Source organism: Parasteatoda tepidariorum, chromosome 1 (genome assembly GCF_043381705.1).
Source record: "Parasteatoda tepidariorum isolate YZ-2023 chromosome 1, CAS_Ptep_4.0, whole genome shotgun sequence".
Classification (NCBI taxonomy): Eukaryota; Metazoa; Arthropoda; class Arachnida; order Araneae; family Theridiidae; genus Parasteatoda; species Parasteatoda tepidariorum.
The window spans coordinates 58,294,291-58,314,299 of record NC_092204.1 but is presented as its reverse complement, the minus strand read 5'-3'; the positions used below and the strand labels follow the sequence as shown (position 1 = coordinate 58,314,299).

At 26.0% G+C, this 20,009-nt stretch overlaps 1 protein-coding gene across 1 annotated transcript in view; it reads right to left on the bottom strand.

Annotated features, from left to right (window-relative positions):
• LOC107449199 (voltage-dependent calcium channel type A subunit alpha-1) overlaps nt 1-20,009 on the bottom strand; it is a 349,547-nt gene that overhangs the window by 35,243 nt on the left and 294,295 nt on the right. Inside the window, exons 28-33 of the mRNA XM_043053258.2 lie at nt 18,972-19,132; nt 17,788-17,931; nt 16,501-16,702; nt 14,788-14,952; nt 8,289-8,399; nt 4,143-4,253 (exon numbers count right to left, since the gene is read on the bottom strand). Coding sequence (XP_042909192.1) covers nt 4,143-4,253; nt 8,289-8,399; nt 14,788-14,952; nt 16,501-16,702; nt 17,788-17,931; nt 18,972-19,132 — 894 coding nt within the window. The remainder of the gene's footprint in view (nt 1-4,142; nt 4,254-8,288; nt 8,400-14,787; nt 14,953-16,500; nt 16,703-17,787; nt 17,932-18,971; nt 19,133-20,009) is intronic.

Sequence of the window (20,009 nt, the reverse complement as noted above, 5' to 3'; positions counted from 1 at the left end):
TATGTTGTTACACTGTCATTTAACTAAAATTACGAATTTTGAAATTAATATGATTTTTTAAAAGGCAAGCGAAGCTTAAGTGTTTCTTCACTGGTTAGTCTACCCTATAATCTATAAGTTAACAACTTAAAGATTGCTTAGAAGTGAAATGATGTTAAAAAGGGATGAAAATACATATTACCGTAAACATTTGTTTATCATCATTCATTCAGTCATTTCGGAAAATGTGTTCGAAATATTTAATAAACATGATTATTTTTTACACGAGAAAAAGCTGACGTTCAGTATGCGCTGATAGGGAATATTGTATTTTTTTACTGAAGAATTTTTAGATTTAAATATTTTCTAATTCTAAAAGTTTTTTGTTAGAATTATTCTCATTTACAACCTTGACATTAGTGCATGCTAAATAATGACTATTACCTTAACAGTTAGTGCTTTTACCTAAACAGTTTGTGTCATTTTATTGGCTGACCAAGTTAATCAAGTTATCTTTTAGTGTTTTTTCTAAATAGCAGCATAGTAAGCTGATTATAGAATGTTATGGTAGATTTTTTGCCTTAAGTTTTAAAGAATGTTTGGACAGCCAATTAGGGTTAGGTAGATAATAAGACATTTTAAAGAGTTTTTTTCATCTATTTTTTTATGAAAGTTTTTTATGTGATTCTGCTTTTTTAAACAATTAAAAAAAGATATGATTAAAATTCTTGCAACTCTAAAGCTTTAAAAATGAAGATGTGTTGTAAAATATACTGTAAAAAATATATTTCATGTAAAGAACTATACTAAGAATTTAATATTTTAAGTTTTCATGAAATGAAATTCAAGAAAGTTTTAAATCTATGGTTGTTATGATAATTTTATGAGCAGCCAAAATTTTAGAATAACGAAACAACATTGCATCCTGATCAAAAGCATTAAACAAAATGTTTAGTCACTGAAACTCTGATTTCAAGTTTTCTAGCAACTAATATTCCAATTCCTGAATTTTTCTTTAATCTGCAATTTATTTTCTAAGTTTTCTGAATTATCATACTTTTTGGGTTTTTTTTATACTTTTTCATCACATTTTCTTCTTAAATTGCAATTTAAGAAAAAAAGAAAGAGATTATCTAAGGTCTGACGCGTTTTGTTTTTGAAACAAGTTTGTTTTTCTCAATCATAGCAACTTACTTAATATCGATAACAGTCAGTGCATGTGAGGCATAATGATACTTATCAAATATTTCGATCAGTCGCTGACAAGTATGTGAATATCGATTTTCACGAATTTCCGTATTTTACAAAGTCACCAGAAGAACTTAGGTTTGCCTAACACAAATCGCTTGAGTAGCTTTTTCTAATGTGGATTTCTTTTAAAGGAAAACTCATGAAGAATTTTGACAGAGTTCAAATTTAATGAACTTACCAAATTAAAGGAATCAAAGCGAAAGACATTATTAATTTCAAATAATCAATAACATCCTTAGTTTAAGTTAAGCTTTGGTTACTTAATTTTAGCTTTAGTTAATTTAACTAAAGCTTTACTTGGTCAGGAAAAATATCTGTCCAACCGGTCTTTAAAGTTTTTGTTTACCCTAAGAAATTCCATGAATAAAATCATTTAAATTTTTATTTGAGTGATAAAATAGCCATTCAGCTCCAAAATGAATATGATTTAATGCGAAATTTATTTTTATTTTGGGGGATAAATTAATTACTTTTTGGAAGTATGCTAAAAACGGGTTTTATTTTCCGGTGGGAAATTAAAAAAAAGTTTTTTTTCCCATCTGAAATGTTTATTTATAGCAGTCATGATGAGGAAATATGATTCAATCATATGTGTTATGGTATGCATGTTCTATATTTTACTTTTTAAGTGAAAAACTTGCTTATACATACCTACTTCTTTTCAAATTTCCCTAAATTAAAAATATTGGAACAGTTTGAATTTCAAACAGTATCTAGATAAACCTTCTTTTGTTTAACATCAACAAATTCTGAGTGAAAATAAAGCGCATGCGCTTTTTAAAATATTTAGCAAAAAAATCATTGGTGCTCGACAGACATGGCCTCCCCTGCGCATATTCTGACTTATTTGGGGTTCGGTAAAGATGATGTACTACTGCGAGACTCCAGTCTTTTTATGGACTTTTTGGACGATTCCGAGATTAGCATCAACAACAAAATATGTAGTGAATCCCGAAACACGAAAAAGTAAAAATAATATAGTTTAAAAAAATTGAGAAAAAAACAGCAACTTTTCTATGGATCTAGAAGACTATGGCTTTCATGAAAAAGACAAATAAAAAGTCGATGATTTATTTTATGTTATCAGTTATTCAGAAACCACAGAATTTTATAAGGAATTCTGTCAACGCATTTTAAGATAAACTTGATATAAAATAAATATAATATCTGGAAAATTAAATGAGACTAAATCAACTCGATTCTTATAAGTGGTTACAACCAAATATTTTTATTGCTTACTTTTTCGTCCAAAAACATAGAAAATTTTAACCACTATTTTTTGAAGAGTTTTTTTTAAAATTATGTAATTCTGCTTTTTGAATAATTCCTTATCTTTTAATTGCTCCTTTTTTAGCGTTTATAACGTATTTGCCACTATTTTTTTAACATTAAAAAAGTTTGATAGCATTTTTTTTCATTATCAGTAGACTAATTCCTATCATGGGATAAAGTATATAATATTTGTAACATGGTGTGACTTGTGGTCAATTTTTTAACAATTTATTCGCTTAACCCAAGCGTTTTGGAGATATCCTCATGTGATTTTGTTTGATTTCGAGCCCCTATTCTGCAACGCTAACGCATGAGCTGATCCAAGTTTTCTTAAATGAACGCTTCATTTTCCTTAATATGTACCAATACTCACGTATATTACAATCGTTAGATCTTGTCCTTTATTTTTTAATTCAGTCAGCAATTTTTCAACAAGTGGGAAATAAACTTTTCAAGTTGGATAAAATCGGGTACCCCTTCATTTTTGACTAGAATAAGGAACCGGTTTTATTCGAAAGCACCCCCAGAACCGAAAGAAAGGTTCAGCACATTTTAAACGTGATGTAAAATTTGTATGCATAATTTAAACCAATAGCTAAAAAGATGCCTAATCAAAGTAAATTCAATAAAATCCAAATATTCGGAAACTTGCATGAAATAAATCTTCAAGTAACTAAAGAATACTGCATTAAATTGGCAGAGTAAGAATTATAATTTTTCTAATCGATTTTCCAAAAACGTTGGTGTTGACAAACTAATAGCCCATTCTGTTTTTCATTCATGTCTAAATAGCAGGGGTTTGATTTTGAGATTCATCATTTCAATGAGCAAATTTATGAAAATTAAAATAATTGTGTATTTTATGGCAATTTTTCTGATTCTTTTTATTGTAATACCGTATTCCCTTCCACCTCAGTTTCTGAAATCTACCGCCTTAATTTGCTAAATTTATATATAATAAGTTGGTTCTCATGTAAAAAAGCAAACGAATTATTAAAATCATAAGAATTTGTAAAATATTTTACAATAGTCTTATTTTGCTTTTTTATTACAAAAAATTGTTTTTCTCAATTTTTTGTGTGCATCGAACTGGAAATTGAAATAATTCCATGCGCTATAATTTTGATGGCTATCCCATGAAGCTTTTTTGACACACTCTCTAGATCAATAAAAAATACTTGTAGAGGAAAATTTGGTTCATCTATTTTAATATGTCTGAAACATTGGGCGGATTTGCTAAAGATTAAGTCAGTTATTACTTTACCATACCGATTTCTTTGCATTCTTTTATAAACTTGTTCTGTCTATTGAATAATAAAACAATTGAAAGTAAGTTTTAAAGGTCCTGTGCAAACTCCTCTATAGATCAAAAGGGAGATTATTATTTTTATCTTCGTTTTCAACAAATGTAGTCAAACATTATTTTAATTAAATTTTGTCATTTAATTACTTTTGTAGACATTATCAAAATGTTTAAATTGTTTCAAATTTATAGTAATTTCTTACAAATTATATATTCGATCAGGATCAGTAAACATATTTGCATTGATACTTCAACTTTGAAAGCAATAACCCAAATCTTTGTTACTGTTAGAGAATGATTGTGATATATAAAAGAGGACAATAATTTAAGTTCAAACCTTGCATCGGAATGCCAATAGCTTCAGAATACATTCAATCAGGAAGAGTGCCGTAAAAACTTCGTTCATGTAGCTTAATATGTCTAGATACACAGGATTGGCTGCATGGTACTACAGCGCCACGTTGTGGAGTAGCAAGAAAACAAGGCGGCAGGAGTTGAAAATAAACATAGAAAACAATGGGATGGTCTAAGGTACAATGCATAACAATAAAATTCAAGCAGGTTTCCATTTACTTAATACATTTAATACCTTTCATTTGGTTGATACTCAATGTATTAAGTAATCTTGGGGATAAATAAAAATTTTTAAAAAAATATTTATTTAATATGAGTTATATAATTTAAATGGGTATCAAGACCTATAAAGAATATAAACATAAGTTATTAACATTCATCTAATAGTCAAACAATATAATGGAATATATTTTTTCATGACCAACAGTCAATAAAATTATATTTATAAATATTTACAATGCATATCATGTCATAAATTCAAACAACGTGCTTTATCATGCAAATAATATAACAAAACATTTTTCCATGCATATAAAAATGAAGTAATTATCTGAAATTCGAGCAATAAAACAAGCATGCATTTTGGAAAAAATGCACCATAATGCAAATGAAAGTTTCAAGAATGCAACCATACCATCATATCATGCAAAAATTTCTAAAATTACAATATAGCACATAAAACATATACAAAATATCATAAATGTTGATTGCTTTAAGGCCTTTCTTTGTTTATTTAACATTACTCCACAAATGCATAGTTTAAATACTTACAGAAGATGAGAATTTCATCCCATCATTATTATATAGGGGACCAATTTTTCATGTACACAAATGCATTCAAACTTTTAAAAAAATTTAATAGACCAAGATAGACATCATAAATAAAAATTTTTCTTTATGCTTGCAAATACGTAATATTTTATAATATTAAAAATTATAATTTATAATTTTTTTGAAAATACTCTATTAACTTTTGAAATAATGTATTAAACTTCTGACCAAAGAAATATAACTATTTTGCATTTATTAAACTAACTTTAATAACTTTAGAGCTTTAAGCCTTTATAATGGAAAACTAAAAAAACAACTTAAGCTTTTCTACAAATTAAAATAATCAATATTATAAAATTTAACTTTGCTATTTATACCATGTAAATTTTATTGGATATCTCTTTCAAGTTTTGTTAAATGTTTCCAACTTAGATAGAAAAGTATTCACTTTTTACGTCAAACAAATCGCCTTTTCTTATTTTCGAGAACTAAAATTTGAATGTAAGAGCCGTAGTATCAATTGTAATATCTAACAAACTAGCTTGCATGAACTGTTAAATCATAACGTAAAACTTATTTCAAAATATAAAAAGCGTGTAAAATAAACTAAAAATAAATGTGTTTTAGATGCAATTTTTAATACTTATGAAGAACATGCCACATTAGATTTAGTTAGAAAATGTCAATTAAGTGCAGGAAAAGCACCTGTTCTGTAAGGGTTTTAAATTTACCTTGATCATTTTTTTAAAATTAGATAATGCATTTAAAAATAATTTATCTTAATATCTTTTGCAAAAATGAATAACGACAATTTTTCAGAGGGTTTATCAAAATGTTAGCAGTTAATTATTTCAGCTTAAAGTAATTAATAATAACGAGAGTGAAATCTGAAGTAAAAAATAAATAAAACTTAATTTAAACTATAAGAAAACTCTAATAAAATTTAAATAGAGAGAGCACAAACTTCAATAATTTATTTAAATATTTTTAGAATTATTAAATTAAATAGATAATCTAAACAGATTTTAATAATTTATTTAACTACATTTTTTAAAAAAAAATGAATTTATTTAACTTGTACACTAATATTAACCAACAATATAGAATGTATAGTTTTGAAATAAACACGCAAAATATGCCATGCTGTAAAACAATTAAGAATTTATTTTATTAATCAATTTATTTTTTAATAGCCAGAATCTCTAATACTTTTCAATATATTTCATAAAAATGTAATGCGTAAAAATATTAATATTTCGTAAAAATATTTGATGTAGTTCATGGCCTATTAATTAGACTGTTGAGAATGAAATTAATGACTTAATATAAAATTATATTCAATGCGAAACTTTAATATATCTTTCTCTTCTTGTAATTTTGTATTAATGTATGTATGCATGTATATATTTAATTCGAACTAATTTTCATAGCGAAGAAACATACACAAGAGTAATAAAATAAAATGCATTGGATGTAAGATGAAAAATTGTATAAATTTAAAATTCATACAAATATGTAGATAATTTAATGTAAGGAAAACCAGGGGATAAAAATGTCTTTTTCTTTGGTTGGAAAGTAACTGTAATAAAAAAACACATATGCCTTCATGCAATGAAAATGATGAAGCATAGGTATAGATGTGTATCAATTAATTTCCACAAATAATTAGAATTTTTTTCTTAATTCAGCACTCTACATGTTTGACTGCAGATTTTAATAGTTTTATAGTAAAGAAACAGACTTTTTACACATTTCATTCGAAATTATATAATTGCAACAAACGTCAGTATTACGATTAACAAACTGCTTTCCAACTGAAGATGCATTTCACATGCAGCATGGGTCAAGTTTTTCATAAATGCGCACTTTGAAAAGTTTCTACTAACCAAGCAATGCATTCTAAAACCTCATTTTTCCTTTTATGAACTTATTTTTTAAAAAAAAACAATAGTTGAATTACACTTGATGCATCGAGTAGTGCAAAACTACTTGCGTTAATATTCAACTATTGTTTTTTAATTTCAACATGGAATGTAGTTTCATTTCAAAATAATCGAAGTTGTTTTGCTGGTGCTATAATTAATAGTTTAATGCCAAGTTTTTTTAAAAAAGAATGTAGAAATACTTGCGAGAACTTACTTAAAATTTTTATGAAAGCTTATGAAAACTTATGCTTATGTAAAAAATTATTTAATAAATTTAAAAATTGTTTTTTTAAAAAAAAATAGTTTTAAAAGAAATTTTTTATACAATATTATGTAAGAAAATATAATGAACAATTTTCTATTTTTTTCTTAAATGAATTAAACATAAATTTAATTAAGAATTTAAAATTCTCAAGAATTGAGATATTGTCATCAAATATAACTATTGAAATAATGAGCGGATTTCCTAAACTCTATATCAATAAATTAGAAAATTCTATTCTAAGAATTAGATTTTCTGAATCATAATTCAAAATTTCTATTGCGGATATTTACAATCAAGAAATAATGTAAATTTTGTTTAACAAGGGCTAACTAAGAATTTTAAAATTTAAGGTAATGAAATTACTTTAATTATGGATTATGCAGAACCCATTTTATTAAGAGCATAAATGTAATATTTTTTAATCATGACGTAAAATATTTTAGTCATTAGTTAACCTTGTTTGAAATGAGCACAAAATCATAACGAGGAAAAACTATTCTTAAAATAAAAACAACTGGTTTAGTTACTTTTAATGTAGATTTGTTTATTACTACATGAATACTTTTTAATATCGGCAGCAATTATTTTTATATAAAAATAAAATTTTTTAATTTCAAATTGCATTTAAAAATTAGGAGTTACGCTTTTAACTATTTTATGTACAAAGTATATCGATGGAATTAAATTGTTGCATAAATATATAATTATTAATAAATAGATATTTCCTGGGAGTTGAAAAAAAATAATTTGCTGATAACCACAACTTATAATATACGTTTCATACTGAAATGCAATTAACATTTAAAAATTAAGCTACAATTAACATTTTTAAATAATTATTGCTTTTATAAATTTGCAATTGATGATATAAATTGTTTCGAAGAAATCGCATACTATTTGCATAGCACCATAACAGACAAAAATGTATGGCTTATAAATATAAAACAAAATAGCACAAATATAACTATTTTGTTTCAATTTTTCTGTGATTAAAAACAAGAAATGTACGTCATTGCTACTAACAAAATTATAAAAAAAAAGCTTTTATTTTATTTTTTTTCGGATACGGAATGCATAAAACTTTAATGTACTCATTACTAATATAATATATTTCTAAAGTATACAAGTTGGGAGGTTTAGAATACACAGTTTCGTTCCATGTTCTTACCCTGACTCCAAATGCAATCAACTTGAGCAAACATTCTACCGTAAAGAGTGCAGTGAAGGCTGTATTCATGTACTGCAGGGTGTCGTGGAACGTCTTAATTTGCTTGTAAAACTGGACAAAACACAAAAGCAATCACATTTTTTTGCAAGTTCTAATCAAAGGCAAGTGTAACGGAGAGGCAGTCACAGCAGAGAGCTTAGTGGGAAATGCACATAACACATAGCAAAAGTAGAAATGACTTTGGCAATACCAAAAATTTTCTCGCTTATCAATTTATTAATGAGTTTTGTGTTTTATTTTATTATTCAAAAGTTTCTAGGTTGGTATCCCATTATTTTTTCTTTGAAACCTGTTCTTACTGAGACTCCAATTAGAAGAAAAAGTTGGAGTGACATTATTTTTGATTATAGCAAAGATAGATTTTTGATAGAATTTTAAAAACTTAAAGTAATATATGCAATTTTTAATTATTGAAACAAAATAAATGTTTGGAGGTACTCTCATATCGGTACTTGTTCACGACAACTGCTATCCCTAAGGTTCAATAGTTCTACGGCCCGGTCCTTGAATTTGCAATAAATTTCAAAAAGAAGTATATAAGGAGAGAAGTGGTTCTGGACTATACTCAGATTTGTCACTTAAATTCATAGTTGTTTTTGGTTTCTCTTGTGCCATTGTCCTATTGTGGATAATACTTCAAAATTATTTTTGCATGGGTGATCCAAGATCAGTGTCGAAAGTTAAAAACTAAAGAAAAAGTTTAAGTCTTCATAAAACAAAATTTACAACAGAATAGTTGAAATTCCGAATTGGAAAAGTATATTTAGTTGTTTGAATACTAGTTTTTTGTAACTGCATATGCCTACTTTTTATGTTACAAATTAATCCCAGATCCTGTAAGCACTTCTTAAATTATCAAATCCTGATTTTAAAGGAATTTTTGTTTCCTTCTTTTTTGAACGAAATATTTTAAATGCTATTCATTTGATTTTTCTTCAATATATTTAATTTTCATAATGTGATTAAAGCACAGTCATTAAATCTGTATTAATATAAATTATTTATCTAAATATAAGAAAAAATCGATAGAAATTGGAGTCTCAATAAAAACTAAATATTTATTTTGGAAGAGCTTCTAAATTTTAATCAAAAGATAATCCAGAACATTGCAGTAATTTAGAAATAAATAATTAGAAATGAAATGATAGCCCTTAATGTTTAAATTATGTGCTATTTAAGAAAAGAGGAGAATTTAAGCTTAATACATCAACTACTCAACGCTAGAGGAGAAGGAACTGGAAATTTTATTTAATAGAAAATAGTTCTAAAGGAAATGGTTTTTATTGTAAAAATTTACATTGTTTAGGAAAGGGAAACAGGTTGGTTTTTACAAATTTTTTTTAGCCGTTTCTGTTATAGCACTCAAGTAGCAAGGATTTTACAAAAAATTATAGTGGTAGCCTACTTGAAAATAATACATGTGTTTAACGATGTTTGAAGGACATTGCAATAAAAACTTTCGAAAACTTTAATTTGAAAACATTAATTCATTATTTGAATTCATTAATTCTTAGTTTTATTTTGCACATTGAAGAGAGTTTTTAAAAATTCTGCTAAAATTGAAAAAAGAAAACACATTTTTAAAAAAGACAATGGAGGTTTTGGAACTATTTTGAACTAGGCTTACAAATAGAACTTCAATGTAGTTAGAATAATATCAGGTGAATCTAATATGAAAGTGTTGTAAAAGCTAGATTTAACAATTGAAGAAAAGTAAAATATTTGAAGTCAGAGTATGTATAATATAAAAGTATTTTTGCAAAACCCAGTATATGTTATTGTAATATTAAATATATCATTGCAGCCTGAATTATTTTTCACGTGTAGGAATGATGATATATGTTGAACCCTCTCCTGGCACGCAGAGCAGTTTATGTACCAATTAAATATGATAAGGAAAAAAAAATACTAAAATATATCTCAATTCTAATATTCGATTGACATTGAGTAGTGTTCACATTGATTTTAAATATACCATAAAGATAAAAGATGAATTCTGAAATTCACTAGAAAGTAATAATAAGAAAAGGCTGGTACTTCAGCAATTACTATCCAAAGAAAATTGAGCAGTTTTCAGCTTTATTTTAGTTTTAAATATAGATTAATTTAAGTCTAAAAGCAGGCAAATGAAATTCTAAAATTTATAGCTAAACTTAAATTACTGTAGCTTTAAAGTTTCCATCTCATCAATACTTGGTAGCCTTGCAGAACTATGTTTTATAATTTTGTACCATAGAAGTGTAGTTCTTTGATTTTTGCTGATTGAGATTGAAAAAAAATATACCAGAAGAAAATAGAAAATATATTTTTTTTAAAATTCTTGAGCTTCTTTAAAAGCTATAGAAGTTTAACTAGTTTTTACCAATTTTTCAAAGGCATTAGTCCGTTTAATTTAAACTATTGCATCATATTAAAAACATCCAACAATAAGCTTCAAATTTGTCAGCTTTAATAAAACCTAAAAGCAGAATTTGGAAGAAGTAGACAGTATTTTGATGATAAGTTTTGTTTAAGATGGAAACGAAAATATTATTCCGTATAATTTTTTTTCTTGTTGTTAAAACAAAAAGATTTTCGAATTATTAAATAATAAATACTTTGTTTGAAACCGATTTGAAAACGATTTAAGTATTTATCATTAAGTTGATTTAGAGAATAAGTTGATTAAGTTGAAACATTTAACGTCAAAGTGTAAAAAACGTGCTAATAATATGCCATGCCTATTTAAATATTTCTAATCATATTTTTTATACTGCAGATCGTTTTTATTTTAAAAAATGAGAATAATATAGTTTAATAAATCATGGTTCAGATCATGGTCTATAGATGATGGAACAGCAGTTTTAACAGACCAAATATAAATCGATAATTTAATCAACTCAATTTTTAATATAATAGTAACATAGGATATATATATATATATATATATATCGATGAAACATCAGAGTTCAAAGTGTTAAATCATTTATATGTATTGGTGTGGANCATCGTAATTAAAATGTAACGTAAAGCAAAATAAGTGAGAAAAAATTCACAAATAAGCACTTAAAAATGCAAAAAAATTTAAGCAAGCTGGAATTTTGAAAAATACTTTGTGTTAACTTCATATGCAAATATGGCCCTTTCAGCTTGCCAAACTTCAAATCTGTAATTACTTTCCTGCGGTTTGTAAAGCTATGGTATTTCTACAGACAAGTTTCACAGTTAATAATTCTCAATCTGATTATCGAATGTTAGTTTTCTTTTAATTCAACGCAATTGTTGTATACTTTCCAAAAAACCTTATTAATTTCAATTTCCAAAGATTTATAGTTGAATTAATAATTTTGAGATTAGTTCTGGATCTTTTTCACATTTTTAAAAGAAATCTGATGTAGATTTCTTTTGAGAAATAATCATAGTAAAGTTTAAATATGATTAAAATATTTTTTAAAATGTTAAATCATGTTTACATGGCTTAATCGGAATGATTGGTGGTGCTGTTTTATTCCTAAGTTTTTTTTATACTAAATATGGTATTTGTAATAACTTTTTTTTTAAGGCGACAGGCTTTATACAGCAATTAAAACTAAGTGAAAATAACAATTATTAAAATGCATAGAAATCATTAGTTGAATTTATGCTCAAGAACACTTTTCTTCATTTTAGTTTGGAAAATAATACTTTTGAACTACTGAATGCGCATGAAAAAAATTGCAATATTGTGTTTAAGACGGCAAATCATAATCAGAATTACTTTTTTTAATACTTGTTAAGTTGAAGAAATTGACCTCATTGTTACCAGTATGCGACAAAAATATAAAGTGATAAGTCCTATGCTTTAATTGTTTTAAAAAAAATGCTCCAGAAATTAAATTTATTATAGACTCTCCACTAATTACAGATGTATTTCGTTCGAAAAGAATATAAGACTTGTACAAGAATTGTTTAAGTCTAAAGAAGTTTGTTGCAGAAAATTTCATAAAAATCCCATTTCACTAAAAAGAACACATTAAAAAATTTTACTACTCAATTTACTTTGGTTAGTTTATCTGACATTAAACACATACAATTTGTTATAAGTTGAAGTGATTGTATCAACTTCAACTTTTCATTTGTTATAAATTGATATAAGTTATTATAAGTTTTTAGTTGCTACAAGTTGAAATCACTTCAACTTATAACAACTAAATGTGTTATATGTTGAGGTGATTTTTAAAATAAAAATTACAAATTGAACGAAGTAGAATATTTATAAAATAGATTTTTAGAAAATGATTTCTTTTAAAGTATAAAGCAATATAACGACAAAAATTGCCAAAAATATTTATTGGTTTAAATTACATAAAAAAAAAGATTTCTTCCAGATCTTGTGAGCAAAATCTGTAGTAATCTCAAAATCGTGCAGAATTTTAGAAATTAAAATCGCGCAAAATACTTCAATATTTTTCCATATATATGAATATTTATACAAGCAAAAATTTGTGTCTACCTATTCATGCTTCAGTTATATCGTACATGCAAATGGCACTTATGCAAGATCAATGCAAGATATTGCACTTATGCAAGATATTGAAGCAATTGCTTAGAAAACATCATGATATTTATGAATTCATTCCGAAAGCTACAAAAAAGCATGATGCATAACAACTTTTTATTTAAAACCACATCTTGCAAAATAGTTTTTTAAAAATGCGCTTTTAATTTCTTTATAAATATGTGCTAGACGAATCATGCCAAAAATTTATTCTTAATTATTTTTTAGTTATTAAATATTTTAAATAATTACATCTTAAAATCAAATATAAATTGATTTTATGTGGATAGAAACAGAAGTGTAGATAAAATGTAAAAGAAAAGTTATATAGTAAAAAAAACTATTTGTCAATTTGCACATATCTAAGTACAGTTTATAATAAGAGAACAATTAATAACAACAATAATAAGAGAACAATTAATAAGAGAACAAGAAATAAAAAGAGAACAATTTTTAAACAAAATTCATTATTTTCATGTTTTAAAATGTAGTAAATCACTAATTTTATTCATGCAAACAACAAAAACACTGTTATGCAGTAAATCATTATGCACACATTTTACAATGGTAAAAAGAACAAACAATTTTATTTAGCTAGATTTGTTAATTAGCTAATTATTATTGTTTAATGCATTTTTAATATAATTTCAAAGGAAAATATTAACTCATTTTTTAAATTAAGTAATACACTTTCGTATAAATTACTCAAACGTTAAACCATGATATTGCATATTTTGAGACATTGCGTGATTCAAAAGTTAATTATTATGACAAACTTAAAAAAATGTAGAAATCAGACATGTTTTCTTTAAAGTTGATCCATAGTATCTTGTAATCAAGTTAAAAAAATACAATAATCTGGTTCACTTTTGCAGGAGTTCAACATGATTCGAAAATTTCTAACATTGTAAGAAATATGACTGAGTTTTATCGCAATTTTAAAGCTCAATATGAATATTATAATATTTTATAAAAAGTAAAATAATTTTAAATTTAAATCTTTGATGAAAATTTATAATAATGTACGTAAGTGGAAAAAATTGAATTTTTTATATCATAATAGTTAATTTATTATTTGAACAGATTTGATTTTAATAAGACTAATACAACACTGAAAAGTTCTTGAAGTATACTCAAATAAAAGGGATACAAGAATACAATAAACAAAATTATGTAATAAACAAAATTATATAATAAATAAAATAAATAGAATAACATAATTTTAATCATCATGTTTAAACAATTGATTCATGTTTAAATAATTTTTTAATACGGAAAAAATGTAGTATTCTCCGTAATTAAAAATATTTGAAAATAGTAATATTTAAAAAAGGTTTTATTTTAAAAATATTTCATGTGCGCCTCTGATTTTGGAATGTTTTAAAATAAACATAAATTAGTTTGTTCTTCTAAATTAATTTGTGCATCTATGCTAAAGAAGGAATTTTTTACTCGTCTGAAAGGAATTACCTGGATAGAAACAATAAAAAAATATATAAAAAAAAATAATTTTACCAGAAATTGAATTAAAAAAGAAAGAGAATTTTAAGTTTCTTAATTTATATGTCGTTAAAGAACAAAGTAAAGGGAAAAATCATCGACATACATCATAATAAAACACATTTGCACTTTTCAAACTAAAACATACGAAAAATAAATTATTTTCATTATATTATTTTATTGTATTGTTTTCAAAATAAAACATACGATGTACCTTGTTAATATGAAGTATGTTAAAAATATCTTTGAATATAGGTATTGAACATAAGTATGGAAATTATAAAATTTTTTCATAGTTACAATAAAACATTTGTCGCTATGTTTCAAAATTATTTTAACTTAACTTCAAATTAAAAATAAATTTATTGAAATGGAGAGTATTGTAATATTTAAATAAGTTAATTCCTGATAAAAAATACTTACCTTCATCATCAAAAGTAATGTATTGAGCACAATTAGCACCATAATAAGATACTCAAATGGAGTAGAAACTACAACTTTCCAAATTTTATACTGTACACTAGTTTTGTTCTGAGGCATAAATCTTTGCAGTGGTCTAGCTTGAATGGCAAAATCAATGCAAGATTTCTGAAGGAAAATTAAAATTTACAGCATAAATCTAAAAAGCTATGTTACAGTGTATGCATTCATATATTAACTCATGTGAACTCATATTTTTATAAAAAGATGAGCTAAAAAATGGTTTTTGAAATTATTATTATCAAACTGCAGCTGGAAGAAAATGTGTAACATTTATGAAAGCACTACATGAAAATATTCAATGAAAGTACAAAATGTATTTTTATATTTTAGAAATATTTTCTATTTCCCCAAAACATAAAACGATGACAGATTATTGACATTAAAAATTTTTCTGAAAAGGTTTTGGAAAAATAGAGTTTGAACAGTTTAAGGATATGTATTTCAGAATTTTATGCTGTATTTTTCTTGCAAATAGATAGCACTACAATATGGTCAAATTGAAGTATGAATAGAAAATTTTTATTTTAGAAAGTCAGAAATACTATTCCAGCAGAAAACGAAAAAAAACATTATAAGAAATGTGTGTCTTATAAATGTTTTTTTCGTTTTCTGCTGGAATAGTAATTCTGACTTTCTAAATTAAATAAACAAAATTTCGTTTTAGCTGCTATAAGCGCTTTTCCATTTTGATTTATTATGGTAAATGTTATTTACTTATTTTGTCTTTTTCTGAATTTGCAAATCAATCTCATTCTTTGATTAGATAATTTTTATAAGATATCGATTTTCCATTGTAAGGTCTACTAAATTACGGTGGTCTACTAAATTACGTTGTTTACAGTGGTGCTAGACAGCGAGAACAATATTTACTTTTAGACTATAAATACATAAAACAACCAAAATTAAAAACGTAATAATAACATAGAGTAGGAAAAATAAATATTATGGGTAAAGGATGCAAAAACATTCTACAAGAAATAATACCTTAATGGCTTTCATTAATTTTATGCTGTTGACAGTAAGAAAATGGAAATGAATGTGAAAAAACTGGATCTTACCATGCAATACGCAAATATTATTTCTTTCATTTCTTTATTTATTCCTTTTCTTTTATTAACTAAATTCTACTATAAATAGAGAAATCAAAAAGTCTACATGAAAAATTCATTTCCGCATTCATTGTTCCAATAGTTTAAAAGAATTACTGGAGCACTTCATCCACGTTAATATTAAATTCAACATTGAAATTATTTTAAGAACAAGAGAAATGATGAGTAATTAAAATACTTAAAATAAAGCGCAATTTACGTTATATAAAATGTATTTTTGTTTTCATTAGCAAACAACATCCTCAACGATTTGCATCTACGCATTTCATAGAACTAAAATAAAACAAAACATCAAACGATTATAAAAAACTTTATAAATTCAATTAAAAATAGAAAAAAGAAAACGATAAACTCATCTATTTATCAATGATGTCTTTCTTCATAGGGTGGCAAAAAAAAATCGTTTGGAATAGACTGTTGTCATTTTGGCACGCAACGATAAAAAAGGTGTCGTCTTTTTATACGTTCTAGCATTAGAGTGGAAACTCTTTATATATTTCTGTGTGATAGAGTTATATCAACAATTTCAATTAAAAAAAATTACTTGGTTTTTATCTAACTCTCCTTCTTCAAGCTCTCTTTCCCCCTGTTCTTGAAATGTGATGATGATCAAGGCCACGAATATATTAACGAAGAAAAATGGAAACACCACAAAAAACACAACATAGAATATAGCCATTTCTATTCGAAACCTCGGAAGAGGTCCATAGTCTACGTATGTAGAGTCCATGGAATTTTGCAAGACACTAAAAAAAAAAGAAAATCAAATGATTAATTGTTTTTTATATTGATGTTATTGAAGATTAAACTCTAGCTTTCAAAATTCTTATGTCGGAGACAACAATAGCCTTAAAACTATTTTTCTAACTAGATTACATAATTCCAACGCTGGTAATAGGGATGAGACGTTTGGTTTCAAAATCAGATGGATCAAATATATTTTAAAACTACTTTTTGCTTTCAGATTTTGCTTAATCAGCGCAGCTTATTGATATTTTTTTGCAGTTTTTTAGGCCAAGAAAATAAAAAATCTACAGTTTGATTGTTTTAAACTAAAAGCGAAACTTTAAGATATATTTACAATTTTGCCAAAAAAAAAAAATGTCTGTATTTTAAATAGTTAACGAGCTCACATATCTAAAAAAATTCTTAAACTTCAAAAAAGGGTTGTTAATTTGGTTTCAATTTAAGTTACCAAAACGATGAGCGATTCTTAATTAAGAGGTACTCAGTTTGATTCTTTATGGTTTTCCAGGCGCAAGGAAATTCAAATATTTATTTTTGCTTTTATTTATTTTACTTATTTATTTTTATTTTATTTATTTTTTATTTAATTAAATTTTTATGCCTTGAAAAAATATTTAAAATGAAAAAATTAGAAAAAAAGTAAGTGGGGGTTTGCATTTCTTGGCGTCTTTTCCCTTGCACTCGGCTAACTGAAAAAGACCATCAATTTGGTGTGAGACAAAACCATTCAGGGTCACTTGATTAAACTGTGTTTTTTCTTCTTATTAACTTTCTGTACATTTTTCGAAGAAAGGGCTGGGGCTAAATTAGAATAATACTAACAGTCACGGATAACTGTTTCAAGATCACAACAGCGATAAAAATATATTATTATTTATTACTAGGCGTTATATATTCGATGTTAAAAAAGCGTTATTTCTTATGAGTTTTAGCGCCTTCGAATAATAGATCGTATTTTTAGCTCCGAAATAAATAAAATTCGTGTGAAAAATATTTGGTAATTAGATCAACTAAAGAAAGTATACATCGTTCGGCTTTTGCAGTTCAAAGTGAAGAAATTTAAATAAAATGAAATTCTTCTTACTCTGGCCAACCTTCTCCAGTTTGCACAGCAAACAATGTTAACATGGCAGCCATTACATTATCATAATGAAATGGTTGATGAGACCACTCTCTTTTATCCACTAAAGGTGGCTTATCGTCTCCTTGAAAGACTAAAAATTCACCTCTGAAATAATAAAAAATGAATATTAGAAATAAAACACAAAAAGGGAAATTATAAATGACTCATTATATGATTTAATTACATGACATTTTTACGGAATAAAATTTAATACGCAAACTAAATTTCGGGTATAAATTATTTTTAGCAGATGATGTTTAACGAAAAAAGGCGCGGATCATCAATTACGAAAAAATTAAATTTGGAAAAATGAAAATTAATATTGAATGCTATGGCAAAGAGAAAACTGAAATGTGAAATAAAGGCAATTAATGAAACATTTGAAGGAGAAGATAAAGATTCTAACCGAAATTTTTGTAAATTATCTGCAAAGTTTCTAATTTGGCAATAGGATCTAAGGACTAAGCCGTACCTTTATTTTTGTCAGCAAGCATCTATAAAAGCGAAATCCATGAAACCTTTAGACTTATTTAAACTATTCGCGCCATAGCGTTCGCACTCTTAGTGTATTTTCAGGTTACTCGTTAGCTGTTTTTGGTTAAATGCGTTTGGAACCCCATTTGACTCAAAAATATACTTTAAGATTGTCGCTTGGCACCTCCACTGAGATCTAAGAATATTAATGACTTGAAAAAATAAATTAACGTTGAATTGTTTAATAAAGTTTAAGCAGGATTTTCACTACACAATTTCCCCCTTTTCTTAAATGCGTTTTAAAATTTTCTTCTACTTAGCTTTATAATTACCATTCATTTAAAAATAGATTAAATAAAAACACTGAACTCTAACTTATTTTCATTCTAGTTATTATAAATGTAAAACTTTAGTTGTTTACTTTCTGTCATATTTATTTGAGAAAGTAAATTTAATGTTTTTAGAGAATTCACTTCTGTTTCATAAACTAAGTCTTATGTAAACCTAAGGGAAACAAATAGAATTAAAGAAAGAAGATTGGCCTAGGGTGCTTCGATGTTGTTTGAAAATATAATCTTGCGAAGAAATTTAATCATCGACTTGCGTGATGTCTTAACCAAAAAACAGAAACATTATTAATTCCATCAGCAACTTTTTAAAATTATACTTACTCACAATCTTCACTCCGAAGCTTAGAAGTATCTGTGCAAAAGAAAAATTTCCCGTTAAACAACTGAACAGCGACAACAGCGAAGATGAATTGAAAAAGGATGTACACGATGAGTATGTTGACAACGTTTTTTAAGGATGTCACTACACAATCAAATACAGCCTGCAATAGAAAATATTTTTAAGAACGTATATTTTTTTCAGCAATATCAGTTAAAATCATAACAAAACTCTTACACGAGTTTAAAAATATTAACAAAGAGTTTCATATGAGTAGTACCATTTCTTACTGCTCAAATAAGGGTAATAATTTCTCAGGAACTAAAATAGCACTTTAATGTGAGTCAATTCTTTTCAAAATAGATTTTGTTTCACACAGTATTCCGTAATCACTACCCTTAAGGTATATTTTCAAAATACTTGAACAAGGAAAAATCGTTATTTAATATAACGAATTTCTATTAAGTAAGATAGGACTGAAAAAACACCAAAAACTTTTTTATTACCTTATTATACATAGGAATTAAGAAGTAATTATTATAAACTTCTCCAAGTTACATCAGACAACCAAACTGTTTGATGTAACTTGGAGAAGTTTATAATAATTACTTCTTAATTCTTAGTGATTCGAAAAATCTCAACACCGTTTTTTCCCAATCCCACTCAAATACTATGGGTCATCATCATCTCCGAACAGTATGTAGATATGTAGAGTGTTTGAGAATAATCTCCATAATTTCAATAAATATTTGCGAATTAGAAGAGCTTTAACGTGATCGCTTAAGATCTTGCTCAAGCACGCGATGTCCGGCAGCGAACGTGTTAAATCGTTACATCTAAAAAAAAATTTTTTTTTCTTTACCACAAGTTGGTTAGTCGTTATGGAACATACTCTTTCCAATATTATCTAGTATTTCAGTAAAACATGAAGATTTCCAAAATTAAAAACTATTGTTGGTTTTGTCTAGACGGAAAAACGCTTCACTTTAATGATTGAAAAAATCTTTGGTCTTACTTAAATGAGTTTCAAAACCATTATA